Here is a 20,612-nt window from a genome sequence, read left to right on the forward strand (position 1 = left end):
TCCTAGGGTGATTAAGGCTCTTGTTTAGGCCGACTGGCGTGCCCGTGTACGAGACTTAGTATACCATAACTTAACCTTAAACTTTGGCGCGGCAACATGTCGTAAAGGTAACAGGTCACATTTTTGCTTGTTTTAACGCGTAGAAATGCGGCAATCGTGCCATTCATTCGAATCGTCGCGTGCGCATTTATTAAAACAGTCGCAGTAAATTGGTAGCGCTCGTCAATTCAGCGTATAGTATGCATGTTCACTCCCATCAAAAAAGGGAATCTAAATGAACCGACAGCGTAGACAGCGTCAACATCAGTGCAATTACATTCAAAGATACAAAATTTACCTTACTCTCCGTCGACTGGGACGCGGTAAAACGGCCCCGTCTGGTTATACAAACGTTCGCGCACCAGAGGAAAACACAAGGCGCTCTTTGGAAGTATTTCACACTGTCGATCATACTTTGACGACATACGTGACGACATTATTTCGAAAACAAAACGACAGCTCACTGGCCGCTCTTTGGCAGTGCTACAAACGCATAATCCCACCTTGTCTTGATCTACCGTCATCTGATTGCTATCGATCTGTTCTGGATTAGAAGCGATACAGCGATATCCGTTAGCGTACATAAGACACGTGACTTAAATCGAGGGCATAAAACTCTGCCGACGTGTTACCGCTGCCGCACTGCCCTTACGAAGTGGCCACCGGAGGACTCGACTCATAGCTACCGGCTTACCTGACACCTGCAGTTTCAAAGTCGTCTCGAGCGGTGAGAACGTTTACTGTACTTTGCATATAGTAGGAGCAACTACGTGTCTCGGTGCTCACGCTCAGACGTATCGGTCGTTGTGCGAAAGCGTGCGTGGCAGTAATAGCATTCGTTACAAGAAGCAGGAACACGTCTTGTCGCAGTACAGAACCATTCGGCGTCCTATGAGGTGGCGCTCATTCATTGCCATACTGCAGCCCAGAGCTTCTCCCACGAAGTTGGAGCGTATTTCTTAGCAGGGCTGAGGTCATCGAGTTTTCGTTGGACGTTGTGCCGCAGAACAGTTTTGTGCGTTGTTTCTTTTTTCTTGTCTGCATACTTTTTTTTTTCCGTAAACTAATTCTGTGCATTTCATTCCATCCTGCTGTTAACAGCGCAAAATGTAGACAAGCGACAAGAAGACACTAACAGCGCTTGTGGCGTCTTCTTGTCTCGTCTCTCGTCTACCTTTTGCGCTGTTAACAGCAGGGTGGAAAACCAACAAGCCCAAGCTGCTATTCTCGCGAAATAAACTTCATTCCAGATACTCCTCGCCGGGGCTCGTCGAGTTGCGTCGCCACGTGTAGGGCAGTCGTTCCAACGTTGCCGGTGCCATGTCGTCCAGCCGTCACTCATTCCCCAGCGGCAAATCGCCAAAGCGTCCGAAGCAGCAGTCCCGCTCTTCGCGAGCTGGCCTCTCTTTCCCGGTGGGTCGCATCCACCGCCTCCTGCGGAAAGGCAACTACGCCGCACGCGTGAGCGGCGCCGCGCCCGTCTACTTGGCCGCGGTGCTCGAGTACCTCACGGCCGAGGTCCTGGAGCTCGCCGGCAACGCGGCGCGGGACAACAACAAGGCGCGCGTCACCCCGCGCCATCTACAGCTCGCCGTGCGCAACGACGAGGAACTGAGCAAGCTGCTCTCCGGCGTCACCATCGCCGAAGGAGGCGTCCTGCCACACATTCGGCCGGAACTGCTCCCCAAAGCGTCGAGCGCCAAGTCCAAGAAGTTGAACGAACCTGGGGCAGCCAGCCAGGACTTTTAAACGCAGCAGCGCGGCGAAGTTTATTCGGCCTTTTGTTGCATTGCGCTTTTATTCTACACTTACGCATGCTACACGTTATAGGTGACGACACGACTGCGCATTGTCGTGATTTTTTTATGTATACTTTATCACATTGCAGGTGTTATTCGGCACTGGAAGCTGGAATACTTACTATAATGCAACCTGCTGCCCCATCTGCGTCCCTCCCTTCTCTGACGCCGCTGTAACACCGTGTAAATAAATCTTTTAGCCCTATGGCCCGCGCTTTCATGTTTTCCGTGACGCACAGCAAATGCACACTAAACGGATGAAGATGTCGTACATTCAATTTTGCGGCAACAGGTATAGAACGTGCGCGACACTAAAACACAACCGTGCTTTGTCGAATAACGCTTCATTCACATTCTGGTGCATCTAGTGCACTTTTAGAAAGTGACACGCCATGGTGTTTCAGCTAGTTTCTATAGCGTTGCACCGCTGACGCTCCTTCCTGGATGTTGCGGCCGGATTTCGATGACGTGGGAATATAGAAATGCGTGGGCTGTGTGAGCTCGGCGGCGGGGGGATATTTCGTGGCAGTTCCCCATTGACAAAATGGGGGGGGGGGGGGGGGAATGTCGCAGTTTCGGCCGAAAGGCGGAGCGTCGATTGCGATGGCAAATTAGTAGACAGGTATACGAGGGATAGATTTGTCGGCCGTATGAACTTGCAAACATTCACTTGGTGACCGAATAAGTGCGCTGTCGGCACGCATATGCAAACACGAGCACATCACACTCGATGACCGCGGACACTCGCTGTCCGAACACTGGTGTGACCAAGCGCGGCGCGATTTCCGAGCTGTCCATCGCTTCAACCCAAACAGCGGCGAGAACGCAACACCCAGAAATGTGTGACCAGTCTGCAGATCGCGTTCAATACACGGCGCGCGGTCGCGCAAATTACGCATTTGCTGGCGGAGTGGAAGCCGTTCACCCTCCCTCCCGCGCTGCCTCCTTACTTTTCTCCATTCCACGCACGAAATTGAGCCGCGATCGTTACTCTACCCTTGCGCCCGGTCGTGAAATACGTAGTTGCTGCCGGAGCCCAACGCCACTCCCCCTCCCTCCCGTCTCCCACGGGTTTTACCGCGACGGAAGACTGCGCGTTTGCCCTCCGCCTTCGTCCATCGCGTGCGCAATATTGAGCCGTGATCGTCGCCTCCCCCTGCATGCTTTCACTCGCACATACGGCGCGCAGCGACGGTGTTATCGCCCATGGCGAAGGCGACGGCAGAAGTGCGCTTGGAGTGCCCATATAATTGCTATCACAACGAAAGTTAGAAGTCAATTCAAACTTGAAGTCGAGGAAAGCCTTCGTGAGCGAGGTGGAGGTGAGATAGGGCGGTGTCGCCGCGCACGGCACTCCATTGCGTGGAGTAAGTAGAAACGACGGACGCCTAAATATTTAACGCGATATCTTCGGGATCAGCTTAAATTTTCAGACTGTACTTTGCTCCGGATAGGACCGTAACTTGATGTATTGATGACGTGTGAATATATTAGAAAAACTTGCGGGTTTTTTTTTTTTTGTGCCACATCTACGATATAACTCAAGTACGCCGATGTAGGAGCAAATGCGTCCGTGCGTAACGGTCACGCTATCGGGCTGCTGTGCTAGAGGTCCGGCGTTCGCGTAGTTAAAGAACTGGTAGTTCGGCACGAAGGGCGTACAATTGACAACCATAGCAAGGTTCAGCGTTGTGCTTGGGCTCCTCGGACGGGGTTCAAAGTATGCGCGGTTTTGACATCTATACGCGTATGATGCAGCACTTAAGGCGACTCCTGCCGAATAAAAGAAACTGCGCCGTGTCAGCTACTTAAGATCTGACAGCGCTGCCGTGTTGAAGAGCGCCACCAGTGGCGTGGCAGGCATCGCACATCGACGTTGCACGAGGCGAGGCTGACAAGAAGCCATCAGCGTTCGGAAAACGCGCCAAACGTTTACGCGATCTGGCTCACGTGCGGAAAGTCTCCCTGTTGAGGGATGCATGCATGTGTGACGTAATGGGTAGAGTCGCGGGTTTCTGTGCTAGGGCTCCTGTGATCGACACGGAAAGGAAGCACCGTCGTCCCTGATAAGCGATAGGCTCGACGCACGGTTGAGCGCGCTGCAATACGATAACGCACGGGCGCAGTCACGCGGTAGTATTTCATATTTCCCGAGCTTTCTTTAAAGGCTGGAAGATATGATCACGCAGCATGTACGTTGCACAAAACATTGTATCAGTCGTTTTGAAAGGTCCTCTACAATGCAACGATGCGCCACTTGGCCCCGAAGGGAATACTTAAGATGTTGCACAATTTATCTTACATAACCAACTAAATGAGCGGAACATGAAAAATTGCCTAAAGAGCGCCACATGACGGCAAACCATATGTCATTGCTGTCACACAAGTGCGGTTAACCACTTTTTTAAAACCCCCGTTCAAGTTGCGTGAAACAACCTGTATACAGGGCATCCCTGCTGACTTTAGCACTTTAGCCAGAGTTTAAAAATATGCAAATGCCACGCAACTGGACAGAACCAAGGTGGTGATGTCCGCCGTCGCTTGGAGAGATATGTAGATAATTTTTTTTAATTCTACCTAATTGCATAATTAGTTATAATGAATTATTGTACTTATCGAATGTTATATTCAGATGAAAAGTGTCAATGAGAAAGTTGTAGAGCAACACGAAAAACTCCCGATACAGCTGTCTGTTGCTCCATACGCGCTACATAAGTGTTTTTCCGAGCGTGAAAGGAGCCCGCGAATACACGCCAAGTGCCTCGAGCGGCCCGTCGCGCGACAATATTGCGTGAAAGAGCGTAGGTTAGGGCGCCTTGGTATTCCATAACTGAGGTTTCTTTAGCGCGCGAAAATGGACGAAAGACAGTGGCAAGACGCGGACACAGCGCTAACTTCCAACAATTGTTTTATTCCACGAAGTGGTACACATATATATAGGTAACACACACCACCGTACGCATGCGCATATGTACTGATTTCTAATCAAATGAGACAGCAACGAGACATGTGTAATGGAAAGTTGGAACGAACAGCTGATGCTATGCTATAACGTGGTCGCAAGCATGGTCTCTTCAATCATGACAGGCCTTGTCTTGGTCAATGCAATAACGGTTCCGTAGCTCTAAATGGAGTCGTCAGAAACACAGCGGTAGATCTTGAGCCTTGATACGGGAATGACGTCACTGGATGGAAAGAGAGACGACGAGGTGGAAATGACAGGGGCAATCTCGCAGGTAGCAGGTGTCACCTGGCGCAGCACAAGATATGGGCCCGTGAACCGGGAAAGAGGTCTTTCGGAGAGGCCCACACGGCGGGAAGGGGACCAGAGAAGCACAAGCGCACCAGGAGGGATAGTCACGTCTCGGAGCGAAGCGTCGTAGCCACGTCGCTGGTTTCTTCGCGACGCCGTCAGCCGAGTACGGGCAAGCTGATGGGCGGGGTCAGCACGAGCAAAGACATCATTTGCGCACTCGCTGGTGAAAGTGGCAGATAGGGGGAGCGAAGTGTCCAGGGATGAAGTCGGCTCTCGTCCATACGATAGGTAGAAAGGCGAAAATGCAGCTTTATCATGGCGAGAGGAATCAGATGCAAAAGTTACGCAGGGAAGATCAAGGTCCCCATAGCGCTTATCCGGCGAAACTTCTATATAACGAGCACGTCTGTGAGAGTGTGCGGTTCTAGCGTTCCTTGAAACCGTTAGTCTGGAGATGGTAAGCAGTTGTCAGTTTTGGTTGAGCAGAAAAAGAACACAGTAGGTCAGCGATGACTTGAGGAAGAAAATAACAGCCTCGGACAGTGTGCAATTCGCGGGGCGCCGTAAAGCAGTATAACGTTACCTACCAAGAAGTGCTGGACATCCATTGCGCCACTGGTCACTTCTGCGGTGTGAAGCGGGCGTACTCGGAGGAAAAGAGGCGGCTCGGAGGTGGGTCAGCGGCTTCCGGAAAGTGAAGATCAAGACAGAGGACGCTGACCATACAAGCGATATGGACGGAGTGCGCGGTAAGGAAGTTGGGGGCCTAGGATCACGTCATGCACGCGTTTTGCAAGTGCGTAAGTGCTGGGTCAACGAGAGAATGTAGTCTTCCCGGTCACGCAAAGAAACGTCCAAACTTGATTTTCCGTGTAGGCATAACACCGTGTAAGGCGCTGTTCCCTAACAGTGCGCACCCCCAACACATTGCATTGCCGCGTTTTCCTCTCAAATAGCATACATCCTGAAAAGACATTAATCGCGTGACTAAGACATGCTTGGTACTCAGAAAGAAATGGAGCTACAGCAGCCGCTATGCCCTCATCGGATTCAATTTTTCTTTCCTGAATTGCAATGTTGTCTAACGCTCAGCTGCGCAAGAAGTGTAACAGCCGACCTTTCCGCCTGTTACTACCTAGGTCACGGACATTCATGGCAGATGCCCATCCTTTAACGTCTGCAACTCGGCCACTGCGCACATCGATCACGGCATGACACGATGGGTATTATTGAAATACTACACTCAAAGACGCGACTCCGTTGTAGAAACCGTCATTTGGAACGTGTGTTTCTTCACGTGAAGATAAGATGACAGACTGAAATGTAAGCTATGTGTCCATACTACTTGCAACACCGGGTGATTTTGAGGTTCCCGTTTAGTTTCTACAAACAACCATCTTTTGTCCTCAAAAACGAGGCGTCATTTCGGGAACTTCCACAGGTTCCTTTCGTTTAAGCTTTACACGTCATGGACAGAGAATTTGAAGCCCCGATGTTATCAGTGCTGCATTTGTGATGCGTGATACAGCTCCTATAACGTGCCTTTCTACGGACTTTGTGGAATATGCGCCTCTACGTTATTTATCACCGAAAAAATGAGCCCGTCGCATTGAAAACGCGGGAGCTTTCAGCACTGGCCACTAGAAGCGCTGATTATCCATCGTCTCTGAAAGCTGGATCTGCTTCTGCACGCTTCTGTCGTTTCTTGAAATCATCGAGGCTTGCGAGTTGCGCAGATTTTTTACAAATGAATATCGTTCATTCCCTCGAAACACCTGCCTTGCCTGCTCCTCAGCTGCTGGCCCCATTGCGCTATGACGTAGAAGGAGGTGTACGCATACCATGCTGGGGATTAATGGCTGGCGACAGGCCTGAGGATTGAGCTAGCGTTCATCGTGAGAAGTTGGTGTCACGACACGTTACGTTCTGTGTGGACAGGCTAGAGATGGGAGGCAAGTGGCGTTGGGTTGTTGGCTGCACGAACTTCACTTTCGCTAGCCGCACCCACAGTTTGAGTCGATGTCTATCGCGTTCAGCAGAGTTTAAGCCTGTCATACTCGCCGAGTTCGAGCGTCAACTGCTGGCGGACCTGACCGACTGACCTGAAGCTGATCATGTCATTAGGATGAAGGAAACTGCACCTGTAATTCCGTTTTGACCATGCTGATTTGAAATATACAGTTCCTCATTTCGTACACTGCTCTAGCAAACAGCTAGACGGGATGACACGGTGTGTTATCAACATCGATACGTTGCGGTTCTCGAATACGCCCAGACGCACTCGCCGGAACTTCCCTAAATTAGGTGTGACTACGTACGTGGGCATATTTTTGCGCAGCGTTGGGGTGACTTATCATTTATTTATTTATTTATTATTACCTTCTGCGCCAAAGGCATTAAAGAGGGAAGTGGGTTACAAAAAATGAGAAAAAGAGTAAAATAAAAGCATTTATAACGTTTAAGTACAAAGGCTTAATTCTCATTATACCGTTTTAGCTAGGGTGCACAACGACATGATAAATTGGTAGCAAACTAAGAAAATAAAGTGGTAAATACAAAACGCACTTGGATTACAAGAATACAGTGAACAAAGATGCTTAGATTACACAATGTTAGCTAAACCTTCTCGAAATTTTTGGTTACCGTAAATGGGATACGACTCCACCGGGAAGACGGTTCCATTCCGTCGCTGACCGAAGAAAAAATAACCGCATTTTTTTTTTTTAGTGTGGCATGATTGAACACCAATCTTATAACGGTGGTCGATTCGAGGCGACACGTATTGTGGCCGGAAAATGATATCTTTGCGCAGTGTTAAATGATGGCATAATTTATGAGAAAGAGATATACGTGCGTTTCTATGACAATAAGAAAGTGCGATAAGTGGCATTCATAATTGGCTTTCGTGGTAGATACACCTGCAGTTCTATTGTGATTAGGTAAGATGAAAAGAACTGAATTATTTTCACGAGGTCTAATGAGTTAATTAGTTTGTCAGTGGCACAATCCCAAAGAGCGCATGCGTATTCTAGATTCGGACGTATAAGGGTAGTATAAAGAAGCATTTTTAGGGATGAAGGGCCGTTTGAAAAGTTACTGCGGACGTAGCCAAGCATGCGATTAGCATTTCGGATTATGTAGTCGGTATGAACACTCCAAGATAAGTTAACAGGGATATGCACACCTAGGTGTTAAGGGAGAACTAATTCGAAAGGATAGAGAGAAAGTCAACTTTCATTGATGCTAGTAATAACGAGGGGGGACGCAGCCACCCTCCACCTAGCAGACGGCCGAGATCCCCTTGGTCTCAGCGGCTGCTTCGGATAGCTGGACGGTCCAGAACTGCTATCGCTGGTCTGAGCAGCAGCAGGGTCTCCCACTGCTGCCAGTTTCGAATTTCGCAACTCTCGATAGAGGCCACCTTTGAGCATGCCCAATGTGGGAGATCCGCCTTACTCATACAAAATTTACATTCATCATTGTATGGTACTGTATACAATCTGCTGCAGGCCACCGGGTTAGTGTTTGCAGGAGGTGCCAGGCCTACCGCCTGTTTCTTGGTTAGCTCTGGATGAGTTGGTGGGTACCGGGCCCTTCCCAGCCGATAGTAATCGGTGATTTCTTTTCATCTGAGCATGCGGTCTCCTCTCGTTCCTCAGGAGTACGCAGGACTCGTGGTCTTCCCATAGTTGTAGCTGGGATGGAATGTGTGGCACCACTAATCCGAAGCCCTGTATGTTGGGCGAAAGGCCTACGAGATGCAGGTGCTGCAATTGTTTTGACGACTGCTTGGATTGGTTTGACGATTGACGTCCTTTGTGTTTCTCAATGAGGTTACACGCACGTTCGGCCTCGACGGAGAGAATTGTCAGTGACGGCATACGTCAAGAGGTTTACTTGCATCGTCAAGCAGCAGGCAGAAGGCTGCTGTTCTACGACGCAAGTACTAATCTGTAACACAGCGGCAGCAGTGAGAGCCCGGGTGGACGGGCGAAGCGCCCGTGCGACATCCGATAGCGACGGCGCTTTCAAGCATGCCTATCTTCTCGCTCGGAGAAAAACGATCTATGCAGGGCATTTTGGTGTGGAGTTCTGTTTAACATTTAATTCATTCATTTAGACATAAATTCCCTGGGACTGAGCTAAAGTCAAGTTAAACTGCACGACGCCTTTCTGTGGAAAAGAAGGCAAAGAAATCTAGTAAACACATATTCAATGCACCATATTTAGAATCGCTGTTGTTTGATTTCTTAGTTCTCAAGACAACTGAGCCGGCAACCGGGGCACCTATAGGGGCAGCCCAAAATCGGGCAACGCAGGCGCCGCCCTATCTCGGAGTCCGTGGCTAGCTGATTCATTACGTGAGCGCGGTCTTGGGTACGTACGTAGGCTGTATTGTAAAACAAAGCAAGCAGTCATCGAAAGTTCGCACAAAAAATAACGCTCCATGCCGGCGACGTCACCCGTGAAACTCAAGCAAAAGTTACTAAAGCAGAATTGTGCGAAGCGTCCCCCAAACCGGTTTTCAAAGGACGTTCAGGCCCTGACTTATCTTCCGCGAAGTGCGACTCGCCTCTCGAACCCTCCCGAATAAACTCCTGCCTCCTTCCGCATGCCGAGAAGTCGTGAGAGAATGGGCAAGGCATCTCTCTCAGGCTCCTCAATCAGCGTACTTTTCACAGTTGCTCGGGCATAGTACCTTTGCAACGTGATGGAACATTACGTACACGAGTAATGACTTTCGCACTGTCGTCTTGAATAAGACTGCCTCAGTTTCTTGAAGGCCTCCTTATCCAGGAAGTGCACCATTCGCGCGGCTTGGCGCAGTCAACCTGGGCCCATTTTCACCACCCGAGCTGAATAACAACCTGGGTGAAATACACAATTCATCGACATCAGATCTGAAAACCCCGACATCTCCCATTACCGCAATCTGAGACATTTTGCATGCATCATTGATCGCGGTCCTGATGAATGCTGATTGCATTGCGGCTACTAATGAGTGTTCTATTACAAGGGTATGGTCTTTTAAATCTGTCATTATAGACGTAAATAGCTAGATGAGGAAAACAACTTTTCACTTCTCTGCGAACGTACTTCATCTTTAGTTTTATAGCGTCAGCATTGTCAGGGTTATTCGCGCACTTTCCGGGGACTACCTATCTATATTTATATCTATTAGGTTTCTATCTAAGCGTTTTCCTGCCTACATGGGTATTCGTAGTCCGACGACGGATGGTTTGCACATAATGCTGCTGTGCTGACCCCAAACCTACCAAAAGCCAAAAACCAACCATTAGACAAACTTTGGTCGCGGGTTGTGTTGTAATGCGTACACAGGTGCCGCTCTTCAAGCGACACCTATCACGCCGACATGGGTCAGTGTAGATGCGGGACTGGGTAGGTACCGCCGCTGAAACATATTGAAGCCGACGTGGAGCATTAGTTAAGTGTCACTCGGCCTCGGCTGGTGCTGGTCTTCGATGAAGTTCTTTGATGACAACGTGGGTTTACGGGCTATGTGCCAGTAGGTGTGCGCCGTTATTCAATGAACGCCTTTGACGCCATCGTGGGTATTACGGCTCTGGAATGGATTTATATTCAGTGAAAACGGTAGAGAATACATGCGATGATCCGAAACAACAGATCACTAAAACCGTGGGACTGGGTAGGTACCGCCGCTGAAACATTTTGAGCCGACGTGGAGCATTAGTTAAGTGTCACTCAGCCTCGGCTGGTGCTGGTCTTCAACGATCTTCTTTGAGCGCACAAATTCCCGATTCCTAGAACTATAAAAATAAACACACAAGATTTGAAGCCTGGCGAATCAAAAGAAAAAAAACCACGCGCTCACTTACGGTTGCAGCACCATGCCATCTGGTTCATCGGTCCGCTGTTCCCGGTTCCTCAGGACTCTCTGGGTCGAAGGCTCGCTCTTCTTCGCTGTTACCAGTTCCTCAGGACTACTTTGGACGAAGCCTCTCTCTTCTTCGCTGTTCCAAGTTCCTCGAGACTCCTTTGGACGAAGGCTCTTTTTCGCTGTTCAGGGTTCCTCAGGGCTTTCTGGGTCGAAGGTTCTTTCTTCTTCGTTGTTCTCAGTCCCTTAGGACTTCTTTCGACGAAGGCTCTCTCTTCTTCGCTGTTCCCGGTTCCTCAGTATTTCTTTGGACGAAGGTTCATACAGTAGCGCTGCCACCAGTTGTTGGATCTGGAGGACAATCCCAATTGCTGTCCCCCAGATTTTTGGACCTTGCCGTTGATGCGGGAGTTGGCCGAAGTTGAGGAGGACTTTGCGATGAAAACTGGAGGTTTATTTACTTTATTTACAGTGAGAGTACAAAGAAATTAACAGTCATGAAGTCATTATGGGCTGGCAGCAACTCGGTCGCTGCGGCCCGTGGCAAGAAGCTCGAAAAGAGATGAATGAAGGAATGCCCTAGGAATGCTCCCGGTTTCTGGATTTTAACCCTTTCGGTGTCTCGAAGTCACGCTCTAGGAGCCGCTCCAGGTCGAGGCAGCGGTTATCGTCTCGGACTCCAACGACCAGGAGCCGCTCCGTTTCTAGGAAGGCGCGGGTGCGCTTTCCTGCAGCTGGAGGCCAGACCACCTGGGCTGACAAGGTCAAGGGCGGCATCAGCGCCGGCCGAGCACGTGAGCAGCGCCAGGAGCATGTGGATGGCAATGGGCATAGGAATAGGATTGCGCAATTGCAGTAAGAGAATCACAGCGTAAAAGCAGTCATTTACGGGGTTATCAAAGAGATAGCTGAACTTAGGAACGGCTTACCTTCCAGTAACAGCGATAGTTTAGGACAGGCTAGGAAACATGATGACGCGGTTGAGGTACCGAGGACTGTGGAGGTCGCAGAAAAGAACATGGCGGACGAGGAGACGCCTGCTGCGAAAAAGAGGGCCCTATCCTCGACGGTGCGGATTCAGGGCAAAGCCGGTTCCGAGCTTAAAGCAATGATGGCGACATTGCAAGAAAGTGTAAATCAGATCATTAGTAGACTCGAGCGGATAGAAGAGCGGGAAAATATCACGGATCAGAGACTAGGCAAAATTGAAATATATCTAAACGAGACGGTGGTCCCTGTTATAGAGCGGGAGTGCACTCGGCCGCTAGCCCAGCAGGGTAAGTCGCCGAGTGGACTTGAGCTCTAAACTAGTTCACCGAATTTCCGTGGTCAAGATGGCTCTATTAAATAATTCATTTAATATTTGACAGTGGAATTGTAGGGGGTTCAATTATAAGAAGGCGTCTCTGCAGCAGTTTGTTAGAACGCATGGTGTGAAACCTGAAGTTATCATGTTAGATGAAACATTGACGTCTAACGTGACCTTAACGGATTTCAAAGCGGAAGTTAAGAATAATAAACAGGGCAGAGGACTCGCTACTCTCATTAATAGGAGGCTGGCGTATATTAGACATGAACTTCACATGGCGGATTGCAAGATGGAATAATTACGGTGGGGGTAATTTTAGGTCGGCAAAGGTCATGTCAGAGGAGCGTTTACCTGCTTAGCCTGTACAGTTGCCCCCAGGACACGAAGCAGAGTTTCACATCTCTTTTGACTAAGGCAACCAATCTGGCTAAGGATGCGCCGTCGCTTATTGGAGGGGACTTCAATGCACCCTATCATGTGTGAAAATATGTTTATAGCACTATTAAGGGGGAGAGACTATGGCAGCAAGCACTAGACTTGAATTTAACTCTGATTACAGACCCTTCGTATCCCACCAGATGTGGCACGTCGACATGTAAAGAGTCGACACCTCATCTCACTTTTGTTCGGGGGGTGTTGGATTCGTCCTGGCCCAATTCTAATATATATTTTGGTAGCGATCATTACATACTTATGATTAGTTTGGTAGTGGCTAATAAAAAGTAGCGCACATTCAGGATGGTTGACTGGGATGCCTTTAGGAAACGAAGAGCGCAGACAATCGAAGATGAGGGAAATGAGTTGACCTTGGAGTGGACTAGTCAGCTTAAAAGTGACGTTGAGGCGTCCACTAAAGAGGTTCAGACCGATATTGACACGGAACACATGGATAGTCGCCTGGCGCATTTGTTGGAAGCGAAGCAGTCGATGTTAGCGAGATGGAAAGGTCAGAGATTGAATAGAAGGCTTAGGAAGCGTATAGCAGTGGTTAATCAGGAAATTGAAGACCATTGTCGGGTACTGTGCAAGCAGCAATGGGATGAAGCATGCAATTCTATTGATGGTCGCATTAAGAGGGGAGGTGCCTGGAGTTTGCTCAGACATTTACTAGATGAGACAAGCCCTAAAACTAATCAGAGGACTGTGATAGGTAAGCTGGTTCATCAGGCATGTCGAGACTCCACGGAGCAGGAGTTGCTGAAGGATTTGGCTGAGAGATACCTTCCGTTGGAGACCTGGCACGATACACCTGACGTGATTTTGGAATGATAGTGGGGACGAACATGCAGCTATCGATGAGGAATTTACTAAAAGTGATATAAGGATGGCACTGCAGAATCTTAATGCTCGATCGGCATCAAGGCCGGATGGCATTACGAATAAAATGTTACGGAATTTAAACGATGGGTCAATTGAGTTCCTTACGCGGGAGATCGTGGAAGGAAGGCTCTTTCCCGGAAGAGTGGAAACTTGCAACTACTGTTCTGATACCCAAACCGGGGAAGGCCATAGGGCTTCGAAATGTCAGACCCATTTCCCTGACATCGTGTTTGGGGAAAGTCGCTGAGCATGTCATCTTACATAGGCTAACGCGTTATGTTGAGGGCAATGGGGTCTTTCTACACTCGATGATAGGACTTCGGCCCGGCCTCTCGACCCAGGATGCTATGATCAGGATTAAGCAACAGCTCCTTGACCGGTGGACAAGGGATAATAAGGCACTAATCGGACTTGATGTGGAAAAAGCTTTCGATAAAATCCGACATTCTTTCATTCTAAAGGTGCTATTGGACCCGTACAATTTGGAGCAGCAGCTTTCCCAGTTTGTCAAGGCTTTCCTTACGAATAGAAGGACATGCCTCAGGTTTGGGGAGATAAAGTCGGAAGTCTTTAAATTGGGCTGCTGTGGTACTCCGCAGGGATCCGTACTCTCGCCTATGTTATTCAATCTGGCGATGTCGAAGTTGGCTAATACACTGGACACTGTCCAGGATATTGGCTATTCTATCTACGCGGATGACGTTACTATATGGAGTGTCGGTGGTAGTGATGGAGAGCTTGAGGCTAGGCTGCAGAAGGTGGTAACGCTTACGGAGGAGTATTTGGGTATCATGGGGCTCAAGTGCTCCACTAAAAAGTCGGAGTTGTTGACCTTCAAATCTAAGAAGCTAGGTCGTAGGCCGAAGGGTTGGGTACCGGAACTTGAGCCTTGCATTAGAATCCATACTAGGGAAGGGTCGTTGATACCCAAAGTTGAACCAATCAGGGCCCTGGGTTTTGTACTTGAAGCGAATGGATCGAACATTAGAATCATTCAGCGTATTACCACAAAGACGGAGGAGGCCATAAGACTTATAAGAAGGATTTCTAATAGGCATAGGGGTTTAGGAGAATGAGGTGCGATGCGCTTAGTTCACGCATTTATTATCTGTCATTTCTCGTACGTGGCAGCTATGCTAAATTGGAATAGGGGGAGAAAAATAAATTGGAAGCATTAATCAGAAAAGCCATCGAGGCTGCACTTGGTCTGCCTGTGACTACGTCAAACAATATGTTATTACGACTGGGTTTGCATAATACTTTAGATGAAATTGCCGAGGCTCAGCGTACGGCACAGAGGGAGCGGTTGCTAGGTGCACCAGCGGGTAGGTGTATTTTAGAGTCGATTGAATAATCGGTGGCTGTGTTGTACGATAGGGCGCCCCTACACGAGTTGAACGTGAACCTTAAAGCAAATATCATGCTTCGTCCGTTTCCGCGGAATGTGCATCCCGTGCACAATGTAGGGAGGCGGGTCGCGAGAGCTAGGGCTTTGTTGCGAGAGGCAAATGATCAGGAGGAGCAGTCTGCGTTTGTTGACTCCGCATGGATTATTGGGAAAAATGCTTATACGGTGGTGGTAGATGGCAAAGGCAGAGTTAGAAATGCCGCTTCCATTTATACCAAAGATCCGGGGGTCGCTGAACAGGTGGCTATTGCTCTAGCACTAATTGATTCAAGAAGAGTTTTGGTGTTTAGTGGCCCGCGATCTGCGATTAAAGCCTTCTCGAGAGGACTCGTTGCGGTACGGGCTAACAGACTGCTGCAGGGTAGGGATATCACTTCGCATACAGTTACTTGGTTCCCGGGGCATATGGGGACAGCGGAGGGAGCCCCGCGTAACCTCAACGAGGTGGCGCACAGGGAGGCACGAGGATTAGTGTGCCGTGTACTCCCTGAAGGGGCTGGAACTCCCGCTCCTGAGTACAGCGACCAACTGTTAGCCTGGAACGAGATCACCAAGCACTATTACTTAGGGCGCAGGACATTCTCCCTGCCACGTTCTAAATTAAATAGGCCACAGGCGGTTACATTAAGTCTTCTGCAGACACGAACGTAACCTAACCCGGTCATCATGAATAAAATTAATCCGGACTGCGGGGTTTCAGTCTATTGAAGTGGGGGGTTTGCTCGATTTAGAACACATGCTTTGGCGCTGCTTGGCGTTGGTCGGTGATCGTTCTCGAGGTGAGCAGTGGTGGCAGCGGATGCTGCACAGTGAAGTGCTGGTGGACCAACTCAGGGCTGTCCGGCAGAGGCGCTCGGTCACTCTATCCCGACGTGGGAGCGGCCCGCATCAATCCCAGACTGATCCCTCAGGACCTAAATAAAGTTCTTCATACCATACCATACCGGCAGGTTTGGGAGTACGCTAATGAAAACCGAGAGAATAAGGATAGCCCAGTGCATCTGAGCTACGTTAAGTTCATTATCAATGGACAGGCGTTCGCCTATAGAATAGTGACATGCATCAGCCAGTTACTCTTCGGGCCCATGCTAAATCAACGCAGCGTGAATGAAATGTTCAAGGTTCTCGTTGAAAAAGAAATCCTTTAATGTTGGTGGTGACTTGTCTCAGCTTAAAAAATAAAGTGCATGAATTCACAGTCTTTATTCAAAATGTGCAAGCGCAAATTGTCAGGGGCACTGAATCATGGCTCGATGACAGTATCAAATTGCGAAGTATCCCCGCCTACATTTGCAGTGTACCGCAAATACAGAAATATGCACGGTGGTGGCGTGTTTCTTGGATTCTCAAATAGCCTGCGAAGCCAAGAAGTTGTTTTTATAAATGGAGCACAAGCAGTGTGCCACCGCGTTCAATTTACTCAGTGTAACAACATGGTTCTTGGGACATTTTGCCGCCCACCTTAAAACACCGTGGAAACGATAATTCAACTATCCAATGTAATGTAGCATATTCCTGACGGCGTAATATTCGGAGGGGACTTCAATTTGCCAGGCGGTAAGTGGAATGCTGATAGCCTCCCTGGACACAAAACTCGAGCACGTTCTGCCTTTTCAGGATTACCAAGCGTTTATGGCTGGTAACACATGTACACGAGACAGCTAGGGGCTTAACGCAAATCTGGGTCTCGTATTGAGCAGCGATCCCAATCTCATTGCTCATACAAGTGTAAGCTCTGCAATTAGTGACCGTTGAGCCGTTGTTTCAGAATTAAGCGCCTATGAAATACGTGCACGTACACGACCACCACGCAATTTCTTAATATACGAAAGCCGGAACATTGATGCTGTCTCTAACCAGTTGTCCTTGTTTCATCCAACTACCCTGTCTCTCGAAGGTCCGCGACCTTGATGTATTGTGGACTATTTTGCGTCGCAAAGTAACTGAACTGGGAATAGTCACGTGCCTACGAAATATCTAAAACGCGGGAAAAGGCACAAAGCGTAATTTTACACTAAAATACGCAAACTTATAAATTTCTTAAGACCAATAGGTAATGAGATAAGGCTTAAAAGTGCGAACAACCACCTAAGGGTAAAACTGAAACAGGCAAGACATTTTTTTGCCAAGCTAACATAGATCTTAGGCATAACACAAAATTCTTTAGGAAGTATGTCAAAAAGAGCCGAAAAGGTAATAGTGTTATTCCCGTTTAGTAGCTGCCGATAAAATAAAAACGGACGATACAGAAAAAGCAAACCCATTTAACGACTAATTTTATTTAGTATTCAACTTGCTCAGGAGATGGCTGATATCGACACACTGGTTTGCATCGTTTGATTTGTGGTCTGGACGCCTACAATGGTACAGGGGCAGACGGGATATCTCCCTACGTACTTACGCAATGCGACACAATTGTTTCCCAATACTTATGCGTTATGTATAAATTCTCTCTTGAAATTGGGCTGGTTCCAAGAGACTGGAAGACAGCAAATGCCATTCCTGTACATAATGCTGGCAGTAAAAATTTGTACAGAATTGCCGTTCTATATCGGTGACCCCAATATCTTGTGTATTAGTAGAGAACGTTACAAGCGCAATGTGCTTAGACCAATCAATTGAATGCTATCGTTACCAAATGTATTTCTTTAAACGAAAATAGAAATTGAATTGATTTGCAGCACGTTATTTAAATATCTTGAATCTAGTAATCTTTTCACCAACTCCCAGAGTGCATTTACAGGGGTGCTACGTCTCAATACGGCGATGAGCATTCTTGGACGTTTCCTACGAGGTCGTCCTTTCACCAGCGCGCGCCCAGGTGGTGACGACTGCCGGCATAGACCGTGATGCGCAAACAAAGGAGCTCGCTTCGAGCGACAACTGCCGCCGTCCATGGAGGACGTAACTACCACAAATATCACTCTATGTGAACCTGACCCCGACAAGCTTAAGTAATTGATGAAAGGGGCCAACGTCGAATGCTTCCGTGGGAGCAGCTTCGACCTCGCAATGCCGGATTGCTATGCGCTTGCCCCATATGTGTGGGCGAAGGTGCAAGATAGAAGGTGGAGTGCGGCGGTGCGGCGCCACATCATGGGAGGGATATTGCGACTGATTGGACAATTGTGATTGACCGAGATATAGTCCCGCACAAGCAGAAAGACATTTGCTTGTACTTCCTATTTTTTTAATAAATGTTTCTCCTCGTCCTCCTCCTCCTTCTCCTCCTCCCTAGTCTAGTCTCCTAGAGAAGATGACTGTTTTAAAAGCAGAGACCTTCGGTGCAGTGAAGGAGGTGCTGACGAGTCCTGGTGTCAGCACAGACGTCTAATATTGATACGTAGGAAGACGCAGACGAGAAGCTATATACAAGTATATTTAAAAGGATATACGCCGCACTTGGCCAAGAGGCAACAGCCTGCGCTAGCCTCTGATCATCATCGTCGTCGTCGTAGTCTTCACACTGCTCCCCTCTTCGTCATCGCAAATACTGTTCCATAGCACTACCCTTGCGGCAAAAGCGCCGTCCCGGAGCGACTAAAGCCCGGACTCCGAAGCAGTGTGGTAGGCCTTGAGCCTACTGACGTGCACGATATGACTAGATGCCAGAGTAGAGAACGAGGTTGAACTTACAAGTGCAAGTTCATACGGCAAAGGCGTCACCTGGCGCAGCGCGCGGTAGGACCCTGTGTATCGTGAAAGGAGCTTCTCTGAAAGTCCGACGTGACGAGAGGGCGACCACAGGAGCTCAAGCGCACCAGGCTAAAACTGTACGTCATGGTGGCGGGCGTTGTACTGACGCTGCTGAGTGGTTTGCAAGGCCGTCAGTCGAGTACGGGCAGGCTGGCGTGCATGGTCGGCGAGGGCGATGGCGTCACGCGCATACTCGCTTATTGAGATCGCAGGAGGAGGAAGTGCCGTGTCAAGGCAAGGTAGGTCCGCGATGTCGGCGGTGTTTGCCGGGAAGAATTATACGCAAATGTGACGTAAGGAAGGGCTATGTCCCAGTCGTGGTGGTCCTTGGAAACGTACTTGGACAGCATATCGGTAAGAGTACGGTTTAACCACTCTGTCAGGCCATTGGCTTGAGGATGGTATGAGGTAGTCGACTTGTGTTGAGTGGAGCAGGAATGCACAATGTCGACGATAACTTTCGAGAGGAAGTTACGACCACAGTCAGTAAGCAGCTGTCACGGGGCGCCATGAAGCAAGCTAATGCCACGCAAGAGAAAGTCCGCGACGTCAGTGGAGCAACTGGTAGGGAGAGCCCGCGTCATAGCCTATCGGGTGGCGCAATCAGTTGCGACGGCTACTCATTTGTTCCCAGATGATGCCGTGGGAAATGGACCGAAGAGGTCTAATCCAACACGAAAGAACGGTTCCACAGGGACGGTGATTGCCTGGGGATGACCGGCAGGTAGCACCTGAGGTGTTTTCCGACGCTGGCAGGGATCACAGGCAGCAACATAGCGCCGGACGGAGCGAGCAAGACCAGGCTAATAGAAGCGGCGGCGGACGCGGTCGTACGTGCGGATTACCCCAAGATGTCTTGCAGTGGGTGCGTCATGCATCTCAAAGAGCACAGTCTGTCGTAGATGTTTTTACACGACAAGAAGATGATCAGATCCGTCAGGAAGGAAATTCCTTTGTTACAGAATGCCGCCCTGGAGGACATATCGGCGAACGGATGCGTCGGTAGGCGTAGAGCATAGACGCTCGATAAGTGCTCGCAGCGATAGGTCTCGGTGCTACTCATCGGCGATGTTAGCGAAGGCAGACACAGAGAAAACGCCGTTGGCGGTACTACTGTCGGCGTCGTCAGGCTCGTCTACCGGGTAGTGAGACAGGCAGTCTGCGTCCTTGGGAAGCCGGCCAGATTTGTAGGTGACAGAATACAATATTCTAGGAGGCGTAAGGCCCAGCGACCAAGTCTTCCTGTAGGATATTTCAGTGAGCATAACCAACAAAGCGCGTGATGGTCTGTGGCAACGGAAAAGGGTCGGACATATAAGTATGGGCGGAACTTCGCAACCGCCCCAACTAGGGCCAGACACTCACGCTCGGTGATGCGATAGTTTCGCTCCGAGGGTGAGATATGCCTGCTGGCGTAAGCGATAACAAGGTCGTCGCCGCGCTGGCGTTGTGCCAGTACTGCGGCAATTCCGGGAGCGCTGGCATCAGTACGGACTTCGGTAGACGCAGAAGGATCGAAATGGGCCAGAACGGGAGGCGTTATGAAAAGGTCGATTAGCTGCGAGAATGCAGAGGCCTCGTTATCGGCCCACTGGACAGGGGCGTCTTTTTTCAAAAGCTCGGTAGGTGGTCGGGCTATGACCGTGAAATATTTCACGAAACGGCGGAAGTACGAACAAAGGCCGATGAAGCTGCACACATCTTTGACACACTTCGGAACAGGGAAGTGCGTAACAGCATGGATCTTGCCTAGGTCCGGTTGCACTCCGTTCGCGTCAACGAGATGTCCAAGGACGGTAATCTGGCGGCGGCCGAATTGGCACTTCGATGCGTTGAGTTGCAGACCGGCTCGACGAAAAACGTCCAGGACTTCTGAGAGACGCTCGAGGTGCGTAGCGAACGTTGGGGAGAATACTATAACGTCGTCC

The 20,612-nt window shown here is 49.3% G+C and overlaps 1 protein-coding gene across 1 annotated transcript; it reads left to right on the forward strand.

Annotated features, from left to right (window-relative positions):
- The first annotated feature begins 683 nt into the window (after positions 1-683).
- LOC142574099 (histone H2A-like) lies at positions 684-2,037 on the forward strand. The gene is made up of 2 exons (XM_075683269.1): positions 684-766; positions 1,290-2,037. Exon 2 carries the CDS (start codon positions 1,360-1,362, stop codon positions 1,786-1,788), a length of 429 nt encoding a protein of 142 aa, XP_075539384.1. The 5' UTR covers positions 684-766; positions 1,290-1,359; the 3' UTR covers positions 1,789-2,037.
- The last annotated feature ends 18,575 nt before the right edge of the window (positions 2,038-20,612 follow it).

This window comes from Dermacentor variabilis, chromosome 3 (genome assembly GCF_050947875.1).
Source record: "Dermacentor variabilis isolate Ectoservices chromosome 3, ASM5094787v1, whole genome shotgun sequence".
Lineage (NCBI taxonomy): Eukaryota > Metazoa > Arthropoda > Arachnida > Ixodida > Ixodidae > Dermacentor > Dermacentor variabilis.

Coding starts and splice junctions, on each gene's coding strand:
- LOC142574099 (XM_075683269.1), top strand. CDS start 1,360: ATGTCGTCCAGCCGTCACTCATTCCCCAGCGGCAAATCGCCAAAGCGT.